Source organism: Pempheris klunzingeri, chromosome 15 (assembly GCF_042242105.1).
Source record: "Pempheris klunzingeri isolate RE-2024b chromosome 15, fPemKlu1.hap1, whole genome shotgun sequence".
NCBI lineage: Eukaryota > Metazoa > Chordata > Actinopteri > Acropomatiformes > Pempheridae > Pempheris > Pempheris klunzingeri.
Genome location: NC_092026.1, coordinates 11681909 through 11701660, shown reverse-complemented (window position 1 = coordinate 11701660; position 19752 = coordinate 11681909). Strand labels below are relative to the sequence as shown.

Genomic DNA, 19752 nt, shown 5'->3' with positions numbered 1-19752 from the left:
GTCCTCTGTTGTTGCACACCTATTTTGAAACTTTTAAATGGAGTTTTAGTTTGGTCAGCATTTATCTGAGGATGTTGGTGTGTTACATACAGCTGTGTTCAATGATTCTTTTCAAAATGTTTTGCTGTTTAGAAAAACATAGTATTCATAACTCTAATTTCAGCAGATGTAAAGGAGTTCAAATGAATGTTTCATATTCAGATTTTCTTCAAACAAACCCTTACACATACACACACAACACAATGCCAAAGTAAGATTCATTTGAAGACTATACTTCTCTTTGGGTTCACTGTTTGTTGAGGTAAATAAGACCTTTATGGAAATCTTACAAAAACTGTATCACGTGTTCCCACACAGTTTTCAAAGTAAGCAAACCCCATTTCTAAAACACAGTGTGCAGGAAACGCTCATATATTCCAGTGGAATGTTGATTAAATGAGAAATCCAAGAAAATCTCAAATTCCACTGGAATTCCAAGAGTGACATTTGTGTTGGATATGAAGGAAAACCCAGAGATGAATAACACACAGTAATCTTTACAGACAGTCCAGTGTTATGCTGCTTTTTGATGTGTGTGCATATATACATATATATATATATACATATATATACATACAAGTCACAATGTTTACAAAGATCAAAAATACATTCTAATTGTGAGCTCATAGTGTTCATGTGTATGGATATGTTATAAAGCTATGGTTCAATGTAAATATTTTTTTAATGTGTTTATTTACGGAATGTTTGCAATATTTGATCATGTATATAGACCAAAACAAAACTGGTGAATACATTTACAGGTGACAGAGGATATTCAAATTAGCATTTAATGAGGCAGTCTACTATATATTTTAAACTCTGTAACTTGTAATTTACTGCTCTTAACCTGCATGGTTTGCAGGTTAGGTTACATTATCTATTATACCAAAGAGAAAAGGCATTACATGCTGCCGGAGAAATGGTTACTTTTGCGGCATTTTTTGTATTTTTATCCACCATGTTGTTTACAGTGACCAAAAAGTCTTAAAGTTAGAGTAAAATCACCATCCAAAAAAGAGTTTGCTACCGGTAGCTGATGTAGGAAAATGCCAAGAGAAAAGTGTTGAAACAGAGCGGCCCACAGATTGACATTTCTTTGGAAGTACTTTCATGCATTGACGCAAATGTAAAAAACATTCACAACACTTAGTAGCTTGGTAACAATGGGCTGAGTCCATTCATATTAAAGGCAGTTTTGTTGGTCTTAATCCTCCACTTGGATTTTTTACTCAACTTGCTCTCAAGAGCTAAATGTTGCTATTTGGTTAGGATTAAAATGTCTGATGTTGTGAATGTTGTGATTTAGATCAAATTCAGCTAAATGGATTTTTACCTCGCATTAATTTCAGCTAAAGTGTGACCAAAGCTAATATTTGCTTGTGTATGCAGTGTTATTCCACATTTTTAACATCATGCAGTAGTGATCACCGTTTGATCGTTGGCTCTCTTGTCCCTCTTGCTGTTGTGTTCCTTAGGTGACTTTACACTGACTGAATTATGCTGCCAATTACCTGATTCTCCAGTTTTGCTCCACCTGATGCCAGATCCATTAAGGTGTGAGCGTGGACTGAGTTTTGAAGGCCCGGTCTATTCCAGTTTGTGCCCATCCAGAACATATGATTCTACATCTAAAAGAGTAGAATGCATTTACTTTTTTTTTATTGTCAACAAATCCCATGAAAAGACCCAAATCAACAATGACTTGACATACTAGTCTACATGTGTGATGTAGCTTACTCGTCTGTGCCATAGAACTCTAAAGGTTTCTAAAGGTTAAAAACACAATAAAAAAGGTACACAGTTGCACTGCGTGACATTTTCCTACCTTATGATGAACATGGGCACTGTAGTTTATTTTCAGTCGATCTCATAATGAAAAATCCTGGGTGCATAAATACTCACAGGCACACCAAATATTTAATAATCCTCAACTGAAAATAGTCCCCAACAAATGCCATTTACTCATGTCTGAGTAACATTTCCATAAAGCTACAGTTCCCAGTTGCTTTTGGAAATTATGCATCCTCTTTTTTAAAAAAAGAAAAAGAGAAACTAAATATCTGTAACCTATTTTAAAGACTTTTATTTTGGATAATAGACAAAAACACACTAGGAAAGTACTGAGAGATGGACTAACACATTCATAGTTTTGGTCTTTTCTTGACAATAAAAAATGGGATAACTCCAACCTTGCAATCATTTTTGAAATGTCCAATCTGCAAGTAATAGCCAGTCTGGCTCCTGGGCCTTAAACCTTCATGGACTCATATTGGACCCAACTTGAGCATTTCCATGGGGATCGTCTTTATTGTAACCTGAGGGTGAGTGGATTGATGATGTACTAATTACAGGCGGCTGCAGACCACAGCAGTGGAAAAAAGGAAAAGACAAACTATTATCCCTTGATAATACAGTATCTTACTGTCACATATTTAACTGGCTTTTTTAAGCTGGTCTCTTTTGCATTTCTCACCAAACTTTACCCTGAATTTTTAGCCCATTCAGGAGTACAGTTGTGTGTACATTTAGAAATGCAGTTGACTGAGGTGCTTGTTCTTCAAATTCAATCTGTCTTTTTACTCATTGTTACTGGGCAGGTAAACATTATGTAACTGTTGTGTAATCCAGACAGTTTTACATTCAAAAAGTGGCTGGTATCAAAGCATGAAAATCTTTTATATAAAAAAAAGAAAAAGAAAAAACAAATTAAACTTGGAAAATTATATTTGAGCACTTTAATATGCTATAATACAGTATTTTGTTCTGATTGTATCATGTAAAATGATTGTGTTTTGGAATCAAGTGTACAGTAAGGCCAATAATCATAGAGCTAATGTTGTATTTCATTGTTTTCAAATACCTCTCATGGAAATATAAAATGTGTTTCATTGTCTTTTATTTATCTCGTGCCGAAATGTGCTCAGTGGAGTCGACGTTTGTCTTCATGCTTTAGATACAGTGTGTGGACAGTGTTTGCTTAGACACATCTCACCCTCTCATCACTCCATAGTGCTGTAGGCACGTTGTAGATATCAGTGTAAACTCGGTATAAAGTAGGAAGATGTTTTCTGGTCTCTAATGTCCATCAGTGAATTGTGAATAAGACAATAAATCTGTAATTTTACTGTACTCTTGCAGCTTTCATCATTCTGAAGTAGACAAATGATGCTTTTTGTTATATATATGTTTTTGTTTATTTTAAATATAACATGATACAAACGTCATTTTAGAAAAAAAAAAGTGCGTAAAATGCTTCCAGTGAAAAATATGAAATGATGATGTCAGTGTTTGTCCATGGAAAGCAGAGTTCACTTTTGAGATTTCTTGCCTCCCCCTTTTGCCCCTCCTTTACCTCCTTTTTCTCCTTTTTCCCCTCTGTCTCCCTTCTCTCCAGATTTCTTCCCTTTCCCTTCGCCGGCTTCTTTCTTGGATTCTCTCTTTTCACCTTTTTCACCCTTCTTCTTTGTTGATGCATCCTTTTCATCTCCTTTCCCCTCTTTGGCACCCTTGCCTTCTTTCTTGCCTTCCTTGTCCTTGGTTTTCTTCTCTCCTTTATCAGCATCCACTTTTGCTGAGACCGTTGTCACCTCCTCAGTTTCTGCTGCTTTTGCAGCTGCAGGAAAACAAAAGAGAAAGGTTAAAGGCTTCATGGCAGCATCAGGTATCATTAGGGCCCTGCCTGTAGCACTAATTGGAAAGGAGAATTTAATCCAACAGAATGCATAAGTAGGTTGCATGTAATGAAGGCACATCTGTTTTTATCTGTTCTAATAAGCACGGTCTATTTATCCTTTTAATGACATTGTCTGAAGTGCATTCTGGGTGAGAAAGGGAGAACAAAAGTTTACACTCAGCTGTATATGTGTTTTAACAGGGAAGCAGGGGTTTTTATCGTTATTATTCCAGAGGTGAGTCTTGTGGTTGTACACAGCTAACAGGTACAGAGGATGAACATCTCATTAACCTTACAAGACTGAGGTTGGGAAAGGTAATTCAATTTCAGCTGCAAATTTCCTCTGGACTTAAAGGAATAGTTTTACATTTTAAGAGATATGTTTACTCTCTAATTTGTCGCGAGTGGTCGCTTAGCTGAACTGAGCATAAATACTGGAAATGGGAAATGTCCAAATACCTTTGGACAGAGCTAGTTCAGCTCTGTAGCAAAACATGCCCACCAACACCTCTGAAGCTCACTTATTAACATATCCCATGTGTTTCATTCATTTAAAAGTTGAAGCGTGAAAACGAGTTAAAGTTACAGTTTCAATAGGGTTATGGCAGACAACTAGCACAAACCTCACAGTGACAATACTTAGCAAAGTTACCGTGCAGCTGATACCCCCCGTAAACGTATTAAATCAATGAGCTACAACATGTTACAGAAAGCAATTAAGCTTATTTTCTAAAATATCAAAACTATTGAGAAATATATAGAATTTCCCCATGGCTGATAACACATTTTCTCTGTTTCAAATATCCCAAAGCAGCTTGCCTAATAATGTTTTAAAATTACACATTATTACACACAATACCTAAAACAGGTCGGCTGTACGTGGAGACTGTGAACCACCTTTATCATGCAAAATAGACCCTGCAGCCCCTTAGAAACCAAAAGTTTCTAATGCTACCCTTAGTTTGCTGAAAAAGGAAAAAAAAATAAAGACATCAATTCATTTCATGGAACATTTTAGCCCACAGCGTTTTCTTTCAGGCATCAGAGCTGATAGGCAGATGCACCCCTAAAATAAAGCTAACAACACCCCCCAAAAAATGGCCTCAGACAAGAGTTAACGAATTCTGTGATATAGGTCAGCAAGACACATTGGTGTGATTTTACACTTCAGCAGCTATTGTTTAAAATCTGTAAAAAAGAAAATGCTCAAAGGAAAGACTCCAGCTGAGGCCAAATGCCACTTCATCGCCTTTTTGTATGTTTTTCCAGTAGCAAGACAAACATTTTCCCGGTGCTTTACAAATGCTGCAGAGACACTGGATACACAAACGAAGGGCAAAAAACCAAATGACAAATGCACACCAAATGTCAAAAGCTGCCGTAGGGGGTCAGAGTAAACCTGAAATTATTTTGGTCGTGTGTGTTTTACTGTGTTGGGTCAGTCCAGCTGACTTAAAATAATCAACCAACCATCAGAATGTTTGTGATAGGATTTCTTTGTGCTTTGAGTGAATTCGCTCTTATCCTTCTCCACTCCTCTTTTCTTCTCCACTCATTAGCTCTTTTCTTAAATACTGACTTTGGCTAAACTTGGAGACATGGTGCACCAGTGCTGCTTGTTTAAAGCCTGAGTTGGCGATGGCTAAATGAAGAGCTGTAATTAAATGTCAGATTTCGAAACCCAGATGTGTCTCACGCTCAAACGTTGTTCCAATTTTGGTCAAACTTGGAGTGCCAGTGTGTTTTTGCCCATGTGCTCTGTTGTTTACATACTGTGCATGGTAGTGGAATAATTGAAGGGTAACATTGCCGTCTAAAGGCCTTGACCCTCACACCAGCACTGAATGCCAAAAGTTTAGCTTAGATATGGCTTGCGGACGTTTTGATAAAATTTGAGTGCATTTTGGTATTGTGACATTTGGTATTGTGTTTGTATAAAAGAAAATCCCACTTTAGTCTGACTGGTTCAACGTGACGGATAATATAATCCCTGAAGTGTTGTTTCTGCAAGCAACAAACTGTCTTAGTGACATCGAAATAATATTTTTTTCTTAAAATAATTTAGCATTTTCCTCCTGAGGAAAAGAGCAGGATTTGTGACCAGACCAAATTCCGTTTCGCAAGTCCGTCACTCAACAGTCAACGTGCTGTGATCCTAAAATGACCTTTTCCTCACTGCCCATTCAAAGCTAAAGGGGACAGGTGTGTGAGAAACATGTTTGAGTGGTTACAATGACAGCTGCAACTGTTGACACTGAGAACATCTTTTTGAGCTACGTAGAATTATGCAATTTCTACTGTAGAAGCAGGGAATTCAGTTGGAGTTGGTGTCAGACAAGTGACAAAGAAAGTGAGAAACAAAGGGGATACATTCTCAAGTCTGTCTTTTCAGTCCCCGTATTGTGTTTGTGTGGGTGTTTGTGAGGGAAAGGGATGATGAAGAGATGAAGCCTTTTTTGCTTATTTCTCTGTTACTCAGTGTTTGCGACAGATATTGACTAGAAAGGCTCTTTGCTGTCTTTTCTTGTATGTTCTCCTGGATGATTTTAACATGCATAGAGAAACTACTAATGGATAATGTCATCATCATGACATCTTAATGGGGCCCAAACTTTGCAAAACCAGTTTGGATCAGTGTACAGTTTCATTGTCTTCCTTGGTCCCAGGTTTTTACACAGGAAATGCATTTTTATCCAAATGGATATTTTTCTGAAAAGACGTTAACGGAGTTTGATCAGCTTCCATTATGCATTCATTCACACATATAAATGATAAGAGAGGGCAGTTTGTTATCCTCATTTGAAACATTAAATTAACCGCTGAGTTAAAAAGAAGTTGTTTTTACTGACAGCTCTGGAATAACATTTCTGTTCCTTTGCATAATCAAGCCATCATTTTGAAAAATGTAAAAGTTTTAATTATGAATATTATTTTGAATTAAGATTTTTACTATTTAACAATCAGTGACACTACTTTCACTCTATATTATCTATTTATGGTGATTTGGTTTTATCTAATCCTATTGCATATTTTATCTCAGTGTATCCTCAGCATGACATAATAACTAGAGAAAAACAGCAGTTTGAATATTTGCTCATACATTTATGTTCCCCTCCTGCTCAGTTAATCCAGGAGCAAATATATGTTCATCCTCAGTCTTTCTCATGGCTGCAGTCAGTGTAGCTCCCCTTTGGCCTCTCTCCCAGCCACATGGTTGATTAGTTATAGTCACGGAAGGGGATTTTCTCCAATGCATATTAGATCAGCTCTCTGTGATGCTCTTGCCACAGTAGGTTTACCATGTGATCTTATTTGACACAGTTATCATGCAAGGAGAAACTTATTGACAGCTCAATGCTTTTCCTCCCATAATTAATTACACAATAACCAATGAATGTATTTGTGCACATGAATGCATAATGTATCACAGAAGGGAACAGGACAAGACAGATGTCAGTCTCTATTTGTCACATGTCTTAACCTGCAAAAGCCACATTGAAGAAGCTAAAGTGACGCAGATACACACATGGCATCACACCAAAATCCAGAGAGAAGTAAAAGCAAGAATATTGAATCACAGATGTGATCAGTTCTGTTTAAATCAATGATCATATTTATTTTACACTAGCAGGAGATAGTGTGAATGATTTGCTTTATTCAAAGCTAGTGGTAGGAAAACAGTCAGACAGTAGAGGAACAAACAAACAAAGAGCACAAAGAGGCATGCTGCATGCATTTTCACTGCTCACAGAAATAGTTATTTCCTATGCTCTTGACATTTTCATGCAAATGTACATGAAGCAAAATATGTGCATCTATATTAAAAACATCTAGGCCATAAGAAAGAAGACAGCCTCACAAAAATACAAAAACAACAAAAGTCCAGCTGCAATTCAGAAAACATGTTTGTAAAAGTTGTATAATCTGTATTTTGTAGCCACAGTAAAAGTTTCATTTTCTTCTGCACTCAGTAACTGCTGCACTATAACTGCACTACCAAGCAATATTTGAAAAATTCAATACTCTATAGTATACTATACACTCTAAAGTGGTATGGTAAGCTTTTGAAAGAGAGACACATTTTTATTTGCTTGAATTTCTCTTACATTTCATTTTTTAGAAGGCCAGATGGACTGACTGCAGGATAGATGGGTGTTGGATGCAAGAAGAGGACTTTTAGAGTGGCTACCAATGTATACACTATGTTTTTTAGAGTCACTTAGCCAGGGTGAGTGTCTGGAAGAGGATAAGAGCAGAGGAAAAGGAGGAAAAAAAATCAATCCATCTCTGACAAAGTCAGGGAGCTGGGGTGCTCCTCGCTGACCCTAACTACTGAGGGCTGGCTGTTGTTAGCACTTTGAGATTGGACCTGCTCAGAGACTGTCTGTACTGCAGAAGCATCTGGGGTAGCTGGAAGAAAAGCAGGAAGAGAAGAGAAGAGAAGAGAAGAGAAGAGAAGAGAAGAGAAGAGAAGAGAAGAGAAGAGAAGAAAAGAGAAGAGAAGAGGAAATTTAGTATAACAGCGCATAAAACAGCAGAAGACTTGAAACAAGTGCACCATGCTTGGTGAAAAGAAGGGATAGTTTAAATTGTAAGAAATGAAATCTGCCCTAGAAAAGATGTTATGTAAAAAGACAGCTGTCCACAGCCTTAATCATGAAGCAGGACTGCATCAATGAAGAGTCTTGTAAGACGCTGTGAAAAAAACATGTAATTCTAGTTTTGAACACACTTCTCTGCCCATACGTACAGACCCTAATCCAGACTGTAGCTCTCCATCCACCGGAGCTCAACTCACTACATTTATTTCTCCAGCTTCTCAGGTCTCTGGGGTGTGCTTTTGTGTAAAGCAATCACAGATTTGTCGTAGGGGGGCATAATGTAATCAGTGCAGTTTATTGTTGTCACTGCAGTTCAAAGTACGAAAGTTCAAACAGTTATCTCATTATTCCCCCTTTGGAACCATCAGTATTTGAAGTTGCAGCTTCAAACGGAGGATTCAAAGAAACAGGGACACCACCAACAACAAATGAACAGAGCCAGTCCAGAAAACCGCTACAGCTAGTTAATATTACCGATTTAATACAGTCATATTAATATTAGAAATCTATTAAAGAGAGGTACTTACATCCTGGGATCTCAGTCAGCTCATTCAGAGGTGGCACTGTCTCTAATGTGTTGGCGTATTTCTTGGCGGCCTCTCTTTGCATGCTCCGTGCCTCTATTTCCTTTTTGGTTCTCGGGATTCGACATTTGAATATACAACACAGAGTGATGACTGAAAGAGACAGGGGAATGCAGGCATAAGCACATGGTAACAATTTTATGATTGGGATGTGTTAGAGTGTGTTAGAGTGCCATTTGACTTACCTCTAGTGCTATCTAACCCACAGATATGCCTTGAGGCAAATCTGTTACACTCTGCCTTGAGGCAAATCTGTTATTTATAATATTGGGTTATTTTAAAATTGACTTGACTCGACAGTTTTGGTTTTATTTGCTCAATTTTTGAGATAACCTGTCTCTGAGATTTCTGCTTGTCTAAGTGTTCACAGCATTGAGAAATTACATTAACAAAACTCAACAGGAGCAGCTTTGCTGATAGCATGGCTAATTAACATTTGCCATTTTGTTTACAGCAACATTAAAGCCATCAAGATGAAAAGTAAAGTGAGAGTTTTTCTTTCCTCATTCTACAGTTGCTTGTTCCCGATCTGGGAACCTCAGATTTGCATCTCTGCTTTTTGCAGATGATGTGGTTCTGCTTCCTCAGACTGTGACCTCCAGCATGCGCTGGGGCAGTTTGCAGCTGAGTGTGAAGCAGTCGTGATGAGTGAGATGTGGGATGGCAGTCGGGATGAGCACCTCTCAGTCTGAGGCCCGGGTTCTCTGCCGGAAAATAGTAGATTGCTCCCTCCGAGTTGTGAGCGAGTTGCTGCCCCGAGCAAGAAAGATCAAGTATCCAAGGGTCTTGTTCACAGAGTGAGGGTAAAATGGAGCATAAGATGGACAGATGGAGTTGTGCGGCCTCAGCAGTAATGCAGACACTGTACTGGACAGTTGTGGTGTAGAGGGACCTAAGCCAGAGGGTGAAGCATTCAATTTACCAGTGTATTTACCTTTGTTCCAACCCTAATCTATGGTCATGAGCTTTTGGTAATTACAGAAGGAGCGAGATTGTGGATACAATCGGCTGAATTGCGGATACATTGTGGCTAGGGTGTCTGGGCTCAGCCTTAGAGGTAGGGTGAGGAGCTCCGGGACATCCAGGAGGGAGCTCGGAGTAAAGCCGCTGCTCCTTCGGATCAAAAGGAGCCAGTTGAGGTAGTTCCGGCATCTGGTCAGGATGCCTCCTAGGTGCCTCCCTTTAGAGGCTTTCCGGGTGTGTCCAACTGGGAACACACCCCAAGGCAGACCCAGAGCTCCCTGGAGGAATTATATATCTCATCCAGCCTGGGAATGCCTTGGGATCCTCCAGGTAGAGCTGGAAAGTGTTGCCCGGGAGAAGGATGTCTGCAGTGCCCTGCTTGACCTGTTGCTACCACAACCCGACCACAGAGAAACGGAATAAAAATGGATAGATGGATAGATGGATGCATTCTATTTTAATGTTTTTAGTATGTTACATGTGAAGAACTTTGCATGTAATTTCTCTGTTGCAAAGTACATGATACATTGCATATATGAAAGATGTAAATAAAGTTTTATCATTATTGTCATTATTATTAGTAGTACTATTGTTATTATTTGGATGACTCACCTCTGGAAACACAGAAGCAATCCCTCTCCTTCCTGACATAATATCAGTGTCATTACCACTAATAGCACTGTGCTTGATAATTACACTGTGGATGCATAATTGCATGCATTTACATCTTTAGCCTGCAGTTATTTCTCACAATAGCTGTCTGTTTGAAGAATGGCTTGTGAAAGTGACAACAAAGTGATTTAATTAGATATACTGACCAACTGCTAAAGCAAACATTGCAAAGATGGCGATGACCTGCCATAACCGCAGCCCCCAGAAAACAACGGTCTCTGAGGTGACAGGGTCCGGCTTCTTTGGGGGCTCTGTGGGTAAAAGCTGTGGGGAAAAAAAGTAAATGTTGATTTGCTGTATCTGTACAACACAAATAAACCTTCACAAACAACACAGGGGGCAAACCTCAAGGAGTGAACAAGAGCTTGGAGTAACTCAAGCTTTATATCATCAAAGAATTATAGACAGATATGTCTATAGTAGGTATAAGTAAGTATAAGTAAGTATAGGTATAAGTATAATAATAGCAATATAGTAATAGAATATATAAATATACTATATAAATAATAATAATATAATATGTTATATTCAGTTTTCTGTTGAAATTGAATTACTAATGAACTCTGATTATTGTTTTATTGTATTATATACAATATTTTTCTTTCACTTTACTTTCACCATCTTTGCCTTTGCAAAGATGCTCAGTGCTCAGTTTCAGACAAGCTTGCATTAGCATGCATACAACCTCATCTCGTCTGTGAAGGACAATCCATAATGGCTGGTTGTTGATGGGTGGTTTTTGAATTTATGACATTTAACTGATATACACTTCTTGGCAGAAATACACGAAGGAAAGCACAGAAATTTGAAGGAAAAGTGCTTTTTTTTTTTTCAAGGTATTGACAAAATGTCTTTTAAAGGCCTTGGTGAAAATGTCTTTCATGTTTCCGAGAAAACAAACACAACTTTCTTCCCCTGAATCTCCCCTTACTCCTCACTAACAAGTGCTGAGGTCTACAAATGTGATAAGCATGAGACCATGCAACTGGAGTAGGCTGGTTTCTAGTTTTCTGGTTTTCTCTGAATTTTCACAATGGTCATAGATGTCTTAATTCTCAGCTACACAAAGTTCAGTCGATAATGTCCACATTTTATTTCAAAACATCTCTTCCCAGAGCTGGAGATTGGGGAGCAACTAGTCTAAGAACTGTGCGCATTCTTGTGTTAGGTCAATGGCTACATCACAACAGCAGAGGATCAGGTCCCTGATAGAAATCATTGAGAGAATTTCTCCCTGTCTACTGCATATTGATCACTTGATTGGATAATACAAGCTTGTCTTGGGAACTCTATACTTTAGTCAATGAACCAACAGGCAAAGAATCAGAAAATGGATACTTATTGCATTTGCCCCCTTTACTAATGACACCATTATGCGGTGAAAGAGAAAAATGTTTTACGAATAAGCTGTGACAGAGATCTATTAAACACCAAAGGAGCTCTGCAGAGGATAAAAATGACATGGAATGAGATGTCTTTGGTAGAAATGAACTAAAACACTTTTTTTTTTAAATAGCCAAGTCAAATGTTGAGGTGAGCATTTCTTTGAGTTTGTGCGAAAAGCTGAATAAAATAGCAGATGTTTCGATGAGATTAGAATCTGTGCGTCCCGTGTTCAACATTTCTACGTGTCCAGTCCTTTGTGCCATGAGAGACTCTCATCACCGGAGCAAAAGAACCTGTTGTTTTTGCAATTTGTCAGACCTGATAGGCATCAGCAAGGCAACACGCCAAATGGGACAGCACAGCAAGGAAGGCGGCAGAGAAAATGGTCTGACTGTGTTTAGGCTCGTGTTTGAGCACCTCCCACAGATGGATTAGCCTTGATGGGGATATTTAGCTGCTCTTAAATAATAACAATTTTCGCCTCAAGAGTGATTATGTAATGCTAAGTCCTTTCCTCTGGAGGGGCATTTCATGTGGCAGGATTAGTGGCTATAATCCTTAAGTTTTCTTTTGGTGGAATGAACAACACAAACTCAGAAGTATGAAGTGACCTTAAGTTACTGTACCTCATGTTAATCACTATAAACTCACATTAATTTAACTTTTTGTTTGTTGGATGGTTGGTTGGTTAGTTTGTTCATTACATAATTAGAGGTATGTTTGGATAGTCAAACTCAAATATGTGTTATGTTTAGTTTTTCTAAGAAGATTCTTTAGGGACTAATGAAGGTAGATTAGTGTAAATGAATGGAGGATTATCATCTAAAAATCAGCACTGGGATTCAGATTTAGTTGTAGTAGCGAAGGACCAGTATAACTTACAAAAGGATATCCTGCATGAAGAATATATATACAAATCAGTGCCATGTCTACCGTATTTGGATTCTATTTCCCGATGGTCTGAACCCTGTTTTTAAATTCGTATTTTTTGTTGTTTACTGTCTTGTGTGTTTTGCCTAAAGGACAAGTTAATTAACCACTTGAAAGTAAAATTGGTGTGACTCAAGCATGCACTGTCAGACACCTGCAGAGGCTGAAACTACTGATCTAGTCTTCAGTATAAACAGTGTAAACTTTATACCTATTCATTAAGCTTCTTCTGCCATCAACTTAAATTTCACCTTTTCACTTTTTCAAAGCCCTGAATGCCTCAGCTGTCAGAAAGAGGCTGTTTCTCATTTTTTCTTTGTACTTTGCAGAGCAAGGTTCAGCAGACATGGATCTCAAATGTGCAAACAGGGTTATATTTGTATAAATATTTAATGAGTTAATACACAATCTATTATCTGTTGCCCCCTGTGTATACAGGAGTGTAATCTATGGGATTATTAATCATCAATTTTCCAGTGTGTAGATGATACAATCAGCAATTTATTGTGATAAGCGAGTTTGTTTCTATAATTTGCTTCTGACATAATATACAATCATAACTATTCATTTATTCTGATATAAAGGATATAAAGGATTTTATCAGTGATGTTTATGTTGTATTTTGTCCTTTGAGTCATGTTTCTACACAATATACTGTGTAGCAGGTAAGTAAATTGCCTAATTTTTCAGAAGTAGAATCATTTTATTATCTTGCTTTTTAGGAAACTTCATGGATTTCAGCTGCTTTTTTGTAGTCTGATCATATTCTCTGCAATGGAATCCTCTTTTTTTTCAGCCCAAAAGCAAAAAAACAACTTGTCATGACAGGACTCAGCATATTCATCCTCCCGTTTGCACCTATTTAAACACAGACACGGCTGTTCACGACCATATAATGTATCGGGTTTCAGCATACCTGCATGTACCCTCACTCCCCGTCGTGTAAGACAAACAATAACACTCGGGACCAAACAGTAAGTATTAATCACTTAAGGCTACCTTTTAACAAGCAAAACACCTGCACCCATCAGATAGATACCCTCAGGATGTTTCTGACTGAGACCTGTGGAGGATATGGTTATGTATCAGGCTCTTACCTCAGGATCCGGGATCTGGGAGAACACGGAGGACAAGCACTGAGACAGCAGCACTGCTCCCCAGCCCCGGAGTAGGAGCTGAGGTGGACATACAGGCTGATCCCCAACCATTGTCTCCCCCTGTTTCTCCCTGCAGCCACCCTGCCCCCTCTCTCCCAGTTCCTCTGCCTCTTCCTCTCTCCTTCTTTCTCTCTGCCTGTCTGCCTGCCTGCCTGCGCTGGCGCCGTACACAGGACAGGACCACAATGGCCCTGGGTGATTAATGGTTTCTATGGTGCTGACGGCTTCCTCCCATCCACAGTTGTCTGCTGCTCTGCTCCTCTGTCTCCTGCCTTTTCTCCACAGCACTGTGAGAACCCGAAGACACACCGGCGGTCACCACTGCAGGCAGCTCAAAACTGCTCCTCTACAATGGAAGGAGCCAACCCTGCAGTTAGGGTACATTAATTAATTAAGGGACCTGGTGTGGTTTACAGTCAGCTCATCCTGCTGGGGACAGGCAGTTAACACAGCATGGGGGGATGGGCAGTACAGTTAACCATGCGGCTGGCCTGTGCAGGACAGTAAAGCAAATGCTATGAGCGTTATCATGTTCATTGCTTCAGATTCTGGAGCATAAAGCTCCTCACAGCCTCTTTTATTCAGCAAAATGTGAAGAGGAATCATGCTATGGAATCCATGTTTTCAATCAGCACCCACTTCAGGAAAGAGGAAAAAAGTTGGACTGGCTTTCGTTGCAGCCATTTGTGTATTGCATTTTAGTGTTACAGGTGATCCAGGTTATGCAGGTCTAACTAATTTGCATGGAATGGATAGTGGTTTAAACTGTAACAATGCATTATTTTCTATGAGCTTTGAACTATGTAGTACAACAGTCGTCAAATGCAAAAGAACAAATGCCGATATTATTTCCTAAAGTCTTACAAAATGGAAATACTAAATGAAAACTTGAGTGAAAAGCTAATATTTATTTATTTGGCTGCAAAAACAGTAGATGGTGTAATATTATTATATTATTCATTCCGTTGATATGTCCACTGTCTTCAAACTGTTGCTTATGTACACATCCAGCATATCCAGCAACATCAGCATTCATTTCAAACGATGTTTCAGGCCACCTACTGCATAGTCCCCATAGAGCTGAGGGGAAACTGCAGTCGGGTGATAAAACTGATGAACTCAAAGGTTCACAGGTCCCCTTTTACATCAAACATAGTCGTTTGATGTATATGTTAAAGGAATAGTTTGACATTTTGAAAATACTGTTTAGTTGCTCTGTGGCGGAGAGTTCGATCTTCATATCAGCCAGCTGCTGGTTACCTTAGCTTAGCACAGAGAAGGCTGTAAAGCTCACTAATTAAAACGTCATACTTTGTTTGTCTTATCAATGCAAAAAAGTGTAAAAATGACATGTTGCAGTGTTACATGGATGATGTGTCGGTCTTTGGTGGTTGCCTGGCAACTGCTCAGAGGCGGGTTTCTGTGCAAAAGATGAAAGAGATGCACTTGCAACTAGGGGGCAGAAAGCAGCACTGCACTACATGTCGAGCAGAGCCACGCTCTCAGGTAACCCACAGCGCCTCTGTTTCAACACTGACTACACCAAATGTTACTATTATACACCTAATGGCAGACAGAAAATGACTTCAAATTTAATGGCACACATGGACTACATTTCAGGAGTTACTATACACTATTTGTACACCCTATTTGTGACCTCTCAAAACAAATTACTATGAACATCATTATAGAGTAAGTCTGACTGATGGTTTAGTGCAGGGGTGTCCAAACTTTTTTCACTGAGGGCCACATACAGAAAAACATACAAAGGGCTGGGCCACTCACTAGAAGTGAGCTATATTGCTAACTGTAATCCACTAGAGGTGATGTATATCGCCTCTAGTGGATTAAAGTTGGCAAAATCAATCAAATGGAGGTAAATTCTGCTTGATAACTGAATATGATTCAAGAAAAAAACAGTCTTTCCATCAATGGGCTTTCATTTATTAGTTGTGGTACAAGCTGGTCTTTGTAGGCTATTGTTCAGTGTGTTAAGGTGATCAGTGAGATCCACTAAAAATGCCATCCAGAGAGGGTCACTGAGCTCATGAAGAGGTCGCTCCTTCTCTCTTCAAAACTGGTCCATTTCTGATCTCAAGAAATAAAACCGCTGCAGCACAGAGCCACGACTTAGCCAGCGCACATGAGAATGATAGAGCAGCCCGGCCCCCAGCATCAGCATCAGAGAGGGAAGCTTGAAATAGTCTGTGCCAGAGCCCCAGTGCTCAAATTAACAGCCTTACCTCCACTTTCTTGCCCCTCGGCGGACACCGTAGAGGCCATTCCTTTGCGCTTGCCTTCCCAGCTGGAGGCCCATCCGTTGTACCTCCACACAGCTCGTCCCATTTAAGTCCCATCATGCCAACTGCATCTGGCACAGCTTCAAAAACATCCTCACCTGTCATGGTGCTCTTTAGACTGCTAAGATCAAGCAGCTCCTCCGTAATGCAAAAGTGATCATCATAAGTTATTAGCTGTGCTCTCATCGCACACCGCGGATGAAACTTTCTGCACTCACTTGCTCTCTTGCGTTTCCTTAATTCTGCCATTTTGGGTCACCTGTAGCAAATTTCTTCTTCGATTACTCATTTTGTAGTTCGTTCAAGACAGTTACTCCACCTAGCGGTGAGACTAAGAAGTACAATACAGTCCAGCGCAAGTTCCATGTGTGGGCCATACTCCAATACATTTTTAGAATTTCCTGCGGGCCAAGTAGTTTGGACACCCCTGATTTAGTGCAATTTCACCATGCTATATATGTAGGCATGTATGACAGGACATGAGTAGTATGGTAGCTATTAACAGGTCACAGGTAGTGTAAAAACACATGGGTGACAGAATATAAGATGACTAGAGGACAACGCACATGCCACTTGCTATATCTCTTAAATGATGCAGGGAATCAAAAGCGCCAAAAAAAACCTGTGCACACCTATCACCTCTGCATTGATTGATCGAAAAAGAGTCTACAGCTAAATGTAAACATTAAGTTAAAAAAGCATGTTGAACTAATTAGTGGAAAATATTAACAAAAAATAGCATTACAACTCAAATAAGACCTGAACGGAGCCCAATCAATGCAAAAAAATTTCCTAATTTGAACAATAAAAAAAAAAAAAAAAAAAACATTTTTATTCAAACTGGTGGAAAACAAACGCTTTTAATAGAGAGTTTGGTCAACGGTAACAGAAATACACAGACTGCATTTGGCTGTGGAGTGCTGCTTCTTTTACACCAAAGCAGTGGTTGTATTGTGTAAAGCAAGACCTCCCAGAATAATCAAATGAGATATGACATATTCAATAGATTTGATTACTTTTGGAGAGGCTAGCAGATGGTTGGTTGGTCAGTTTTGATGCTGAACTAAGGTAACCTTATCCTGACTGTAGCCTTATGTTTAACAGGCAAACATGACAGTGGTGTCAGCAAGAAAGCCAATAAGCCTTTTCCCCAAACTGTCAAACAATTCCTTTGATACAAAAATATTTATTAGAACCATTTTAAAGTTTGTTTAAAGGTTGTTTATATGATATCTCAGCATCTCAGACAGCTGTCGCTGGGCAGCAGCTCAGATTCGTTTTCAGCTAGGTTTCGCTTTGCTACGGGTTCGGACTCACAGCTCACTTCGCCAACTCACGTGCACTAAAATGTACAGTCAGAGTGAGTGGGGCTTTCTCTGCTCAGGCTGCCATTACCCCACTCTATCTTTACCTAGCAAATGTTCTATATGTCACATAGAAAACATTATTATCCAATCCCATCTCACCTTTTGCTATTGTGAATGTAATTTCCACTTTTTCCATCTACTACTATATCAGAAAGACGTCATATGTAATTTACAATTCTCATAAAGGTTTTCATTAATTAGAGATTGACTTGAGGTGTATACACTTGTGTAGAATGTAGCACTTGAATCTGATTTTCCTGATGGTGATTAATGAGAAAGGTAAGGTTTTTGATGATTATGAGAACCTTTGTCCTCAGTCTTAATCAAAAATAACTCCAATTGATTGGCATTTGTCACAGGTGCTGAAACTAATCACCATACCAGTGCTGCATGAGTCCATCTGGTGACGTATAAAGCCCACTGTTGTTCACTTTGGTATGCTTGCACTTATCTTCAGGTTTTGAGTGTTTTGTCATTAAATCTTTCTCTTGTCAAGTGGGCAACAGCATATGGTGATAATAATGTTTTGGCCTGATATTTTATTTGTAATCAGGGTAAGCCATTTCAGCCCCCACTGATAATTATACATATCTGATTTTGCCAAGCTGAAAGTATTCAAAATAATGCACTAACTTCGATAGATTGAATCTTTTAGATGTGGAGCTTCTCGTGAACCCACTCATTAAATTGAATGTTTGAGTGAGTGTGCCACCTTTTAATATATTATCATTACGCTGCACTTAGGACTCCCACTGTGTGGTCAGGATGTCTGTGCTTCAGGGGAGAATGTACAGTGACTAAGAGAGCTCAACACACTGCAGATTAAGGGGGAAAAAACAAGAAATACATTCACCAATTTAGCATCACATGTGCAGCACAAAGAAATGCGCTGCAGACACAGAAAACGCAAACAACAAAGTTCGACAACAAACAACAAAGTTTCGAGGGTACGCAAATACAAAAACCACTTGTCAATGATGTTAAAACATCTCTTGGCCACCACAGTGATTCAAAAACTGCTATAAATGGAACCCAGACTTTAGCCTGCAACCAACCATGGGACTTGTTGGCTACAATGTGGCACATACTTGGCCTACCTCCTTCCATTTACAAACATAAAACAGTAATCCCTTAAAAATCCTACTAGGAGTAGTGAATTGCATCTGTTATACTGTGTTCTTGTGTCACAAATATTTCCAATTTGCGGATATCTGTGCTCTTAATATACTAGTTGGCTACTATTACCACAAACTCTGTGTCTGAATGGATCTTTTTTTTTTCACAAAAAATGGCTAGCATCCACATAGTGTCATTAAAAGCCTATTTATTTCAATGATAACTATTTATTACATTTAATTTGGTAGATGCTTCTATCACATATAGATAGATGTATGCATAGATATATGATGTGTTAGCCAATAAAGGTTAAGAACATGAACATGTTGCGTCTACAAGACTCAAACACTGAAAATATATTTACTCGTCTGATTGTAATACAGGGAGTCAAAAGGCCTCCTCCATTGGGACAGATTCTAAGTGTCTGTCCTATGGCCGCCTGCTGAGCTAGATTGTGTCTGATAGATGAAAGACGCTTGGAGCCATTAATGCCTGGCATCAGGGGGTAGAAGATAATTAAGGTCATCACTTAATGCCTGGAAATGTGAGGTATATTTAACATATATTTTTTGTGTCATTACTAGTTCACACGAAAAATAGACACACAAACAGCTGGAGATGGAGTAGCTGACAGAAATAAATTAAAAAAATGTAAATTGTGTAAAAAGAGCATCCTTTTTGTTTTCTTTATTGGGTCTGATAATATTTGATTGCATACCACCTATTGATAGTTCACTACATGCAGAGCTTTATATCTATGCAGAAACAACGAGGACCCATTAAGCATTAATCAGCAGATGTGACTGTTGACAAAACAAAGCCTCACACATTTATAATCATAAAGCACACAGATAGTATTTCACTGAGCAATAAGCCTCCTGAGGCATAGAGGTGGCTCAGCTGGCATGTCATCCGTATGGGTCTCTCCCAATTATTCCTGTCTCCCTCTACTGTGAACTATCAG

At 38.9% G+C, this 19752-nt stretch overlaps 1 protein-coding gene across 1 annotated transcript; it reads right to left on the bottom strand.

Moving 5' to 3' along the window:
* Positions 1-3347: 3347 nt before the first annotated feature.
* Positions 3348-14056, bottom strand: tmie (transmembrane inner ear). Its single transcript, XM_070845781.1, has 4 exons — positions 13946-14056; positions 10679-10796; positions 8841-8990; positions 3348-3652 (listed from the first exon to the last, which is right to left on the bottom strand). Exons 1-4 carry the CDS (start codon positions 14054-14056, stop codon positions 3348-3350), a joined length of 684 nt encoding a protein of 227 aa, XP_070701882.1.
* Between the last annotated feature and the right edge of the window lie 5696 nt (positions 14057-19752).

Excerpts from the sequence above, each read along its gene's own strand:
- tmie (XM_070845781.1), bottom strand. The coding sequence starts at position 14,056 with ATGGTTGGGGATCAGCCTGTATGTCCACCTCAGCTCCTACTCCGGGGC. Across the intron at positions 10,797-13,945 it reads CCCAGATCCCGGATCCTGAG|CTTTTACCCACAGAGCCCCC; the intron begins GTAAGAGCCTGA and ends TTTTCCCCACAG. Across the intron at positions 8,991-10,678 it reads AATGTTTGCTTTAGCAGTTG|TCATCACTCTGTGTTGTATA; the intron begins GTCAGTATATCT and ends TGTCTCTTTCAG.